The 12625-nt window shown below is 23.9% G+C and overlaps 1 protein-coding gene across 1 annotated transcript in view; it reads right to left on the bottom strand.

Annotated features, from left to right (window-relative positions):
- Window positions 1–6716: 6716 nt before the first annotated feature.
- Window positions 6717–12625, bottom strand: part of LOC119687930 (myosin-G heavy chain) — a 102196-nt gene continuing 96287 nt past the window's right edge. Inside the window, exon 6 of the mRNA XM_038102488.1 lies at window positions 6717–7431. Coding sequence (XP_037958416.1) covers window positions 6802–7431 — 630 coding nt within the window. The 3' untranslated portion in view covers window positions 6717–6801. The remainder of the gene's footprint in view (window positions 7432–12625) is intronic.

Here is a 12625-nt window from a genome sequence, read left to right as displayed (position 1 = left end):
TTAAATTGCTTTTAAAGTCTGAAAATTATTATAAATTAAATAAACATTATTAAATAAAAACATGAGCTTTTCTACTGACTAGTAAAAATAAATATTATTAAATACAATTCTATAAAATAATTTTATTTTAATTATTAATTTGTTAATTATTAAAGTTTTTTAAATGTTTTGTTGCCAGTTATATTGTATTTGTGTATGTATTAAATAATATGTATTATAAAAAATATGTAACATATTTAAATGATATATTGTGTATAGTATATAATATATGGACTTGTATATGTTAAATAATACAAGTTAGGTCTTTAAAAATTAAGTACAAATGAGTGGGCGTGTTTCGTATTGTGTATGCTGCTGAAGAAAGCAATCAATTCTGTAGAGAGATTGGGAACATAGAATATAGTAACAGATTAAAAAGAACATACTTTACTGAAAGCTAGAAGTAGAAATTGTTTCAATAGTATTTAGGTAGAACTTTAAAATTAATTAAAAAAAATAAACAAATAAATAAAAAATATAAAATTATTTAGTTACATTGCAATAAGCTGCTATCTTTGGAATATTTTGTGAATATATGTTAATGAGCATAAGATCGCTCATGTGCTCCTTTTATGGATTGGACTTAAGCAAGTTAGAAAGTTAGTTTTATATTTGTCTTACCCTTAATATCCTTTTTTATTACAATAAGTAGTTTTATTACAAATCAATTATCTTCTGTTTACTTACAACATATTTTCAAATATATGTAGTATATATATACATATATATATATCAAAAGTATGTATGAATATCTTCATTTTTGTTTATTCACATCTACATATATTTATATATATAAGCATATTTTCAAATTACTTTATATGAGCGCTATATAACATATAGTGGATACATTTTTAATACCTCAAGCTAGAAAATAGATTAGATATTGCCACAGTGTAATTAGATCTTTCACTGCAATGTAATTTGAAGGACTTTAAAAGACTAAGAAAGTTCAAAATTACATGGAGACGAACGGTTTTGAATCAATTACAACGACAATGGCAGTCTAAACATTACTGTCCATACAACTATAATAGCTATACATATAATATAATATATATAATAGCTGAAAAGTGTCGATGAATTCGATATAATAAGAATGACATTGCAATTTCATCAGCAAGCCTTTAGAAGACAAGAAGAACTCAAGACTATATGGTGAAGAACATTTTTGAATGAATAACAATGAGCATGACAGCAACTTAGAACAGATAGAAGAACCTTCTTACTATCCTATATACCACATAACGTTATATTATATATATATATGTGAAAAATATAATAATAATATATAACATAATCTATCAAATTTAACTACGTGTTGGTTGAGATTGTATGGATTCACAAAAAGTCTATGTGCAAAGGTTTATTCGAGAAATCATCTCAAGAAATTGAGAGATTAATATGCATTGAAATAGACAAACTGACAGATAAGTTATCTCTTCAAGTCAATGTCAAACACTTTAGAATGTCTTCGACGTATTTATTACAAATATTTTAACCAACCTGAAATAATTTTTCCACACATTAGAGTAAACACTACTAGAAGATAAGTCCATATTTGTACACAGAAATATTACTCTTTTGTGGATTTTTAATTTGTGGTATTCAAAACCAACAAGGAATTAATAGGTAGAATAATAATGGGTAGTAATAGTGTAACTGAGACATATTCCGAAAATGATAAAAAATTATAATAAAAATAGAAAATAGTGTAAGAACAGAGCGAGAATATTTAGGGGAAAATACAGATAGTATGTAATAATTATATATAATATCTCGAAAATAGTAAATCTTTCTTAAATAAAATTTTTGGAAAATATAAAAAAGGTGTATTTCTGAAATATTCATTTTATATATTATTTTTTTTTTTTGTTTTTGAAAATGTTACAATACGGTTTTGTTCCAAAATAAACTCTACTAATAAATTATCCAACTTGACTTAAGCGCATAAGTACGCAGCAAACTTAAGTTAACACAATTTAAATTTAATGTTAAAATTAGTACACTTAAAAAAATCACCTATCAGTTTGGAAAACTAAAAACTTTGCTTATTTAATTTATTTAAACATAAATATTATTTGACTAAAAATTTAAAAATATATAGTTCATACTTCACATTACTTAATTTTTAATTATAATCTTAATTTAAATTTTAGAACTAAGTTTGACAGCTGTGCATTTTAAACAATTAATTTTTTTTTCCTTAATATTTAGATTCTGTTTTTAGGTATTTGAATTAATTAAAATTTTATAAAATAATTTAATTACAGTGAATTTATTTAAATTTTTTTATGTTTTTGTTTATTAAGTCTTTGCTTTTATAGCTCTAGTTTGTTCTTTCGAATTGAAAATTATAAGTTTTTAAATATATAAACATAGTTTCTAAAATAATTTAATTAAAAATTTAAAACGAAAATATTCATTATAAATTAAATTAAGAAAAGTTAAAAAATTTATTTAAAACAATGACATTTTTTGTATTAATTTTATAATTAAGAAAAAATTTTCTAAACGATTTGGAATATATATTATATATAATAATATAATAAACAGAAAGCTAATTTTCACATTTAAATAATTAAAAAAAAACAAAAAAAAGAAAATGAATATATAAATATAAATACAAATAAATAAAATTTGTTGAAAATTTCAATACTTTTCGTTTTCAATATATAAAATAAAAAATAAATAAAATAAGGTTTCGATGAATACTAAAAACAAAAAAAAAATTTTCCAAGTGTTTTTAATTATTTTTTATTTTTTAATTTTCATTAATTTATTTTTTTGTTTTTTATTATTAATTATTTGTAATTCTTGTACCAAATATTTAGTTAAAAAAATGTCACTAAATATAATTTTAATGAATAAATAAAAATAAACGTATATATTTCTTGTAGTAATTTCTGGAAATTATTTTTCTGTTTAGAAAAATAATAACTAAAAAGAAAAATTTTAATGTGAAAGTAAAGTAAAATAAAGTATTATATGTTATTATATATAGTAATATAAAAATAAATATAACCACCAATAATATATATATTATATATACCTAATGTATGTAAGAAATTAACTGTTTTTATTTAGTTAAATTATTAACAACATAAATATAAAATATTATTAGTTTTAACAATAAAAAAAAAATAAATAAATAAATTTATTATAATATAAATCTTTTACAATATAATTTTAAAAATTGAAATATTGATTAATTAATTTCAATGTATATTAATTATTGTTCGAATTTTTAAAAAAATATGTATAAAATAAAAAATATTCAAATTCTCAGGTAACTTTTATATAATAAAAACGATAAAAATATATGCAAGATAAATTAATAAAAAATAGATAGTAAATTGGAATTTAGAAAAAAATTTTAAATTTTAATTAAATTGAATTTAAAAAAAAAAGTTAGATTGTAAAAAATTTTCACTGTTTTTGTTTTATATTCGTAATAAGTACGGCATTTAATTTATAAAATAACTTTATAAACAAATATATATGTCTGTACTACGAATGAAAAATAATTGTAATTAAAAAATATATAAATTATAAATAATATATATGTATGAGAAAAGCATTGAAATTTTTACATAAAAAAATATAGATAATAGATATACATTAAATAAATGATTTTTTTTCTATAAAAAATGCAACAATTTATTAGTTAAAATATAAAATCATTAAAAAAAAAATTAAATTCAAAATAAAAATATTAAAGAAAATTTTTATCAAAAGGAAAATGAAGTATAATAAAATAATAAAATAATGTCGATTAGTACAATAAGTAATAACTAGACGTTTTTTTAGTAGATATATATAACATACCAAATAAAAAAATAGAATTTATTAAAAATGAAATAAAAAATTAAATTTAAAAAATTTACATCTTGTCTTTTTAAATTATATTAAAAAGCATAATTAAATAATATATTACATAAAAAAGAAAATATAAGGATAAAGCTTTTATTAATATTAATTAAAGTTTAAGTCCTGAGCCTGATAATGACTTTCAAGGAAAGGCGATATATAGAATATATTAAAAAATGTGTTAAACAAATGTCTAATTTTAATTTTAACAAAACGGTGACCTGTAGCCGGATATAAAATATATAAAAAGAATAAAAAAGAAATACCAATATCGTATGATATATGTAAAAAAATAAATAGAGAAAATATTTAATATTTAGAAACTCTTTTTTACGTTTAAAGTTAATAATATTCTAGAACACTGAGCTAAAAAAGCAAGATTTTATTTTTTTTTGTTTTATAACAAAATTTTTTTAAAAATTTTACGTAAATATTTAAATGGAAGACGTTGAGTTTGTTGTTGTATAAAAATTTTCATTTCCTTAGAAAACTTTTATTTAATAACAGTTAATAACTATAACTGCAACTGAAATGCATTAGTTATTTTAATTAAAATTAAAAAGTTAATAAAAGTTAAAGTAATTGGTATTCATATCTTTTTGTTGTTTGAAAAAAAGTTTGGTTGCGTTGAGAGTACTTTTTTTTATATTATTATTATAATTTATTATTTTATATTATATCATTATTTTGATTAGTTATATCATATGTTGTATTATTTTATATTATTATTATTTTTTATATTTATTGTTATTTTTGCAATTTATTTTATTATATTATATTATATTATATTATATTATATTATATTATATTATATTATATTATATTATATTATATTATATATTATTATAATATTATATATTATATTATATATTATTATAATATTATATATTATATTATATATTATTATAATATTATATATTATATTATATATTATTATAATATTATATATATATATTATATATTATTATAATATTATATATTATATTATATATTATTATAATATTATATATTATATTATATATTATTATAATATTATATATTATATTATATATATTATAATATTATATATTATATTATATATATTATAATATTATATATTATATTATATATTATATATTATATATTATATATTATATATTATATATTATATATTATATATTATATATTATATATTATATATTATATATTATATGTTATATATTATATATTATATATTATATATTATATATTATATATTATATATTATATTATATTATATATTCTATTACATTATATTAAAATGATTAAAATGATTAGATTTTGTTGAATTGCTGTATTATTAAGTTTTATTATATTATTATATTTTATTATATTAAAGTATTATTAGATTTCATTATATTATTAGTTTTAATTATATTAATATTGTGTAATTAGATTTTATTATTAAGATTTTATTATATTATTGTATTTATGATTTTATTATATTATTGAATTATTACATATTTTTATAGAAGTCTTTCGAACAGTAGTGAATTGAAACAACAAAACTATATTATTTTTATTTAAAAGAATTTTTGACAGACTATATATCTGTTTCGAGTATTTATTGTCAAATACTCATCATCAGTGGTCTTTTTGGAAATATATCTTTTTTTGACGCTATAAGTACCATGGTTTAAACTCGTGTCTTGCCAAATCATTAGCAAATTGACCCAAAGTCGAACTAGACTTGTATGTCCTGGCTTCCAGTTTTGCTAATTTGCAGGGAAAGTTCATCACACACAAGCACAAATCAGCTGTAGAATAATTAAATTAACTAATCATAGTTATTATTTTTTAATTAATAAATTATTCTTTTATTGTTTATTGTATTCTTTTATTAAATTATTATATATATTATTGTACTCTTATATTTTATTATATATTATATGTATTTTGAATATTATTGTGTTTTATTATAATGTTAAACGCTTTTGTGATATTTTAAGTTTAATGAACTTCAACTCGTTATATTTTAAGCTAATCTTAATAGTAAGGAAAATTAATTTTGTTGTTTTTAAAATTAAATTGCTTTATAATAAAATAAGTTATTTAATTAAATGTAATTAAAATTAATGAACAAAGTTTTCAGGCAGTTTGATTTTAAAAATAAAAATCAAGCTGACAGATTTTGAGCTTTCTAAATTTGGCAATAATTGAAGTCTAATCGAAGAGGTGTTTTTGTTTTATGTTAGATGACCTTCCATAGCAAAAGTGAGAACTCAAATTTTTTAGGACATTTTCACTCTCGTTCTGGTTCACCGCGGGCGGCATATAAGAATATAATGAAGTACACGATTAGTGTTGACCGTCCAACGTCAAGACGGAGAATCGTTTAGAAAATAAATTACGAACAGCCGTCCTTCGAAATAATTAACAAATATTTTTGATTTTATTTCTTATAGCAGAAATACTTATTAAAATAAAATTAAATAACATAAATATGAAATTAAATACCTATTTAATAGTTCAATTGTTTAATTTTAAATTTATTAACTTATTGTAACTTAACATTAACTTATAACTTATTAACTTATTATGCATATATTAATTTTATATGTATTTACATTATATAACATATGTATGTATGTATGTATAAATATATAAAAATATTTATTTTATTTGCAATATTAAGCAAGACTTAAATATATTTTCTTATATATTTCTTAAATATTTATTTTTAAAAAAAATTGAAGATTTATTTTTAAAGAAATATTTCATTTATAATAAAATTCAAGCATCTGTATATACAATTTCAATTTTATTTATTAATTAATTATAATTTGCTTGAACATAAAAATTTTGAAATAAAATTTATTTATAAGATAGCATTGCATATGCCCATATATAAGCATGCAAATTATATTACTATTATAACTAATTATTTTCATATAAGGTCCCACCTGAGTCTGCGCTACCTGGGCGCTTCAGTTTAATGTTGTTGTTATTGGTATTATTAATGTTGTTATTGTTATTGTTGTTGTTGCTGTTGCTGTTGCTGTTGCTGCTGACATTGCTGATGAAGTCACCGTTAGTGTTACTATTGTTGTCACTACTGTCATCAGCAATTTTTTTACTGTTGGTTAGAAAATGATTTGCTCCGTTGTCAAGCTGTTTGGCAGCACCAATAAAATTGGTTGATACAGCGTTTGTTGTTGTTGTTGTTGTTGGTGTATTTATATTGCTCGCTGTTAATGTACTGGTTGTTGCAATATGGCAGCCACCAATTATGGCAATGTTGTTGCTACTGCCAGTGTTATTGCCGCCACCATTGCTACTGCCAATATTTGCGCCTGGCGTGCCAGCCGCACTTGTACTGCTTTGTAATGCCAAAATGTGTTGCGCCTGCGCAACACAAGCGACACATGGGCATGGTCCGCCCAATTTTTTCGCCAGCATTGAGCGCAGCTTCAAGGCTGGTCCTAATTTCATACCAAGAGAGTTCATTAAATGATCTTCAGTCAACAGTGGTAAACCGGTACCATCGATGCATTGATCACGAAAACTCTAAAATTCAAGACAAAAAAAGGAAAAATTAAATATTATAGAAATAAAGAGAACATCTAAAAGACTATGTATAGTATAGATATATAAATAAACTATAGACTAAAAACTAAAAACTAAAAACAAACCACAAAAGCAATACAGATACGTTCACTTGAATGATGATATTAGTTTAGAAATTGTTTTTTCTTACAACTTGTATAAATTGTAAAATTTGTAGTTGCTGCCGTTCCTGTTGTTTTGGGGCGTATTTGATTAATGTGCGCCCATTTAAAATTCTTAATGAAAAAGCCAAACAGGCTACCTGCCAGCTACTATGAACCAACAACTGTTGCTGTTGCTCCTATGATCGAATCTGCTTGTGGAACTCATTGCAGTGCATTGTCGATTTTGGCTGACTTTGCCTGACTTTGGCTGACTTTGGCTGACTTTGGCTGACGTTGGCTGACTCTTGCTGATTTCACAACAAGGTGTTTATGATGGTAACATGGTAAGAGAGAACATCGTTCGGTTACTTCATCCATTTACTTCAATTACTTATAGCTTGAATAGGATTTTGTATTCAGTAGCAATTGAATTTGCAACGCCAGCATGGCTAAGCACAATTTCGATCAGCGGTTGGCTATATAATCGATCCGCATGAGATTTGTATTAAAAGATTAAAAAGATCAAGCTGATTCCCTATTTTGCTTTATTATGATTGATTTCTTACTAGAAAAATAAAGAAATAGTTTTATGGTAATGCAATATTGAAAAATAAATTAATATTTAGAAAAACTAATACAGGAATGTTGTACAACAATCTGCAGCAGGGAGATTTATATATTCGAGAGACTAGGGAGATTTATATTAAAAAATAAACTCGTAACTTAATCCTTAGCAAAAACTAAAGTATGTTATTAAAATTCACTGATTTAAAATGTTAGATAGAATTTTATTGTTTACTAAAAAATTATGAGGAGGAATAGTGAACTACAACAACAAAAACTATTTTTTTATATTATTTTAATTAATTGATTTTTTGACTGACCATACAACTATATCGAGTATTGCTAATTACCCATCATCAAGGTCTTGGAATTATTTCTTATATTTAATTATTCGCAAATAATTTTTTTTTTTGAGACTGCAAGTACCAAAGGTCCTAGATTAGGTTCTATACATAAGAAAGAATATATGACTCATGCAGCAAATAATGCCTTTACAAACAGAATAGTATTGAAACAATTAATTTAACAATTAAAAATAAAAATATATTATTAATTAATTCAATTATTCTACAGCTCGTTTATGATTTCGTTCTAATATAAAAACAGCAAGTGCGAATGTGCGAATATAAAAGTCAAGTACGGTTAAGGTGCGCTGACTCTAAGCTTCAAATTTGACAGGGCACGAGTTCGTTTCCTGTTACTTGCAGTCTCAAAAAATCATTTACGAATAATTAAATACATAATGGGTATTTGGCAATACTCGAAACAGCTGTATAGTCAGTCAAAAATTCAATTAATTAAAATAATATAAAAATGAATTTTTGTGGTTATAGTCCACTACTTCTTAACAATCTCTTTATAAAAATGTGATTTATTTTTCAACTTTTTTTCTGTTAGTTCCATTAAAATTTAAGTTGTAATAATACTAGTTTATAAATGATTAAAAATTTTTATCATTTATCATCATCGCATTCATTTTTAAAAATGAGACCTATATTTTCTACAGAGAAACTTTTCGTAGAATTCGAAAACTATAATAATTTTTTTTCGTCGAACGATCTAAAATTTTGAAAAACAATTGGTGGCCATAGTAAACTGTATATCACACGAATTTAAAAAGTCTTAGTAGTAGTTCTATAGAATTTAAAATATGAACTAACCTACAAATATATAAGACATTGTTTGAGAAAAGAAAGAGTAGTAAAATTATACTATAGAGTCAATTAAATGGACAGTTTCTTGAAGATAATTTAATTTAGAGACATCAGCAATCAAGATGCCAAGCTACCTATAACCAAAACAACAACATTAACTATAAAAACGTTTGGACATATAGACGGGACTTAGTTAATTAAGTCAGTTTAGTATTAACATTACGATTAACCATTGAGACTTCCTTTATTTTGTATTATTTTGCCATTTTGCCATTTTGCCATTTTCACATTTTCATGTTTCTATTTAAATTCAGTTTCTCTGAAGTTTTTGTTTGGAAGTTAAATGCCACAACGAAAAGTTGTAATATCCGATTAAGTGGAGTGGTGCGGTTTTGTTGTATGTCCGGTATTGTGCGGACCATCGAATGGAGTGAAGGCACGCGCCTACGGGTAGCAAAATCACGATCAACGATTGATCAAGTTAAATGTGCGCGTGAGGTAAAAAGGCGAAACTATTGCCACAACAACAACAACAACAACAACAACAACAACAACTACAACACAAAAACAATAAAACTTGCAACAGTTGCTAACGCCTAATTGAAGCAATTGTGGCAGCTTGAAATTATAAACAAAAAAAGGAAAACTACTTTAACTATAGCAATTGGGGAAAATTGCTACTAAAAAAAAAAATAAAAAAAAATAAAATAAAAAAAAATAAAATAAAAAAAAATTAAATTATTAAACAAAAATATGAATAAAAAAAAAACACAAAATCTGCCTGGAAGCTATAAGTCATTAAATGTGCAATTGACGGTCAGTGGAGCTGCTGCTGCCCAGTAGAATACTCAACATATCGCAACGGTACCGATAACAACAATAGTAAAACAATTGGTAAAAGTTTAAATAATAGTAAAAAAAAAATTAAACTGGGCGGAAAAAATCCCATATTTAGTCGACTGTTACTTCTGCTGCTGCTGCTGCTGATGATGATGCCTTCAGTAAATACAGGTGAAGTTAGGTTAGGCGAGTGAACTCAAAAGAATTCTGTTAGGAGTCACTTATACTACCATATATATTAGAAATGTGTTAGACGGAAGTTGTAGGTTCAGTGGTGTGGGATGTTTAAGAACAAAGTGTTCTGTTTGATGTTAAAATATCAAATAAATAAATAGAAGAATTGTTTGAAATAAACCTCATTCATTTATGCAGTTAGTTTATGGGTTAGTCTTAAAGATCTGTGAAGACCCGAAAAAGTTTTCTTCAAGTTTATCAACAGAAGAAATAATCAAAATAAAGATTCAAGTAAAGGTAAAGGTCTTTCCAACGAAACAGTAAGGGGAAAATGCATTTAACATAGAATCAATTACAATTATAAGGATGCTTTAAGGATAGAATTGGAACTGAACACGCAATACTCTATATAAGGGCTGTGCAGACCAGAGAAGACCGCGGACGCGGATACAAACACTGAAAACACACTAGATTGTAGGAGCGCAAAAGTAAATCCCTTATTTTTTATAAATTACTTACGGTTGGATACAAGTTTTTTTACCAGTTGTACAAAGATATATATGGTATACTAAAGTCTTTACCAATTAAGTAAACTAACGTGAAGTGTAATAAATTATTTAAAAAATTTTAATTCATTTATTTGGGATAACAATTAATAACACCACATATATCAAAATATAAAAATTTGCCGAATTGTGGTAGATTAGAAACATGTCGCGAGCCATACACATATTAGCCGTGTTTTAAGCAACCCTGCTCTATATAGTTAAATTGTACTAAGGAGATTCTTTCATTTCAAGAGCTAATTCTTCAAGAGCTAATTCTTGCACCGGAGAATACGAAGACATGGTATTACAGCACCTATGCAAGGATCAATCAGAGACATCTTTGATAGAGATATATGGTAAGTACTGGTTTCATAAAGAATTGCTGAGAAGTGTATTTAAAATGACTTTTTTAAATGATTATAGAAAAATATATATTTGTTTTGTAAGAGAGCTAGTGATCACTGCTAAACTTAACTGAGATTTGTAATAATCAGAATTTAATATCAATAATGTGGGTTTCCTTGCACCGAAAAATACGAGGAAATGGTTTCCAGCACTCATGCAGGGATGAGAACCATCTTTGTTATAGATATAAATACTGATTTCATAAAGAATTGCTGAGAAGGGCATTTCTTTTTAAAATGACTTTTTTAGACAAGCATAATATAATCAGAAGAACAAGATGATTTATGAGAGAATTAGTCAAGCAGTGCTAATCTTAACTGAGACCTGTCACAAATAGAGTTTAATTTTATTGATTGAGATCTTTTTGTACAGGAGAATACGAGAACATTTCAGCATCCATGCAAGGATTATAAACATTTCTGATGGAGAAACAAATATTGAGCTCATTACGAATTGCTGAGAAGCATATTAAAAACGATTTTTTAGATTAGCAGGATATAATTAGAAGATCAGGGTAGTCTGTGAAAATATCTAGTGAACTTAGCCAAGCTAAAACGATCCAGAAATCATTGCATTCAAGTTTAAAAAATATTTAAGCAATATTAAAATTGACAGAATGTTTTGTTAATTAAATATAATTATGCAGTGATTTTATGGTTTGGTGGTTTGTTCTAATATGGGGAAAAAAAAGTGAATATATATTTAAAGATTATTAAGATTTTGATAAATACTGTAGCAATTTATTAAACTGTTAAACTGTTATTAATATTATATATTATATACATGAGTTGTATACATTCTATACAATAACGCAAAAAGTATTCTTTAATAAAAATTCTTCCTTCAATAATTTAAATAAAAACGAGTTTCTTTCTAAAGTTTTTGTGATTAAAATTGTGGGATTTTATTGTTGCTATTTTAGATATTTTATTTAGATTTTTATCAATTGAGTTAACTTTTGTAGTTTATGTTTGACACTAAAAAAACAACCTTAAACCAGCGATAAATGTCAGTTTAAAATTTACAAAACTGGTTGACAGATACTGCGACATTTAGAATTTGATCAATTCAGCGGGTTACGATAATAATATAATTGTTAAAAAAGTTAAAACCGCAGTTGGAATACCCTATATTTTAATTTTCACAAAAATATTTAATTGTTATCACAATCAAGCTAATGCAGTGTTTTATAAAGAATAGATTTCAAGTGCATATAACGACCGATTTATCAAAGTTGTAGGACTTTTGAGACCAAGCGAAAATTGTACACCGAAAAGACCAACCAAACGATGGCTATCAAGATCGATATTCAAGATCAATTCAAGCAATATCAAGCCATACACGAAAAGCCACTATATGGTGTGGT

This window comes from Teleopsis dalmanni, chromosome X (assembly GCF_002237135.1).
Source record: "Teleopsis dalmanni isolate 2A chromosome X, ASM223713v2, whole genome shotgun sequence".
Lineage (NCBI taxonomy): Eukaryota > Metazoa > Arthropoda > Insecta > Diptera > Diopsidae > Teleopsis > Teleopsis dalmanni.
The sequence above is the reverse complement of the archived record's forward strand: the minus strand, read 5'-3'. Positions and strand labels throughout refer to the sequence as shown.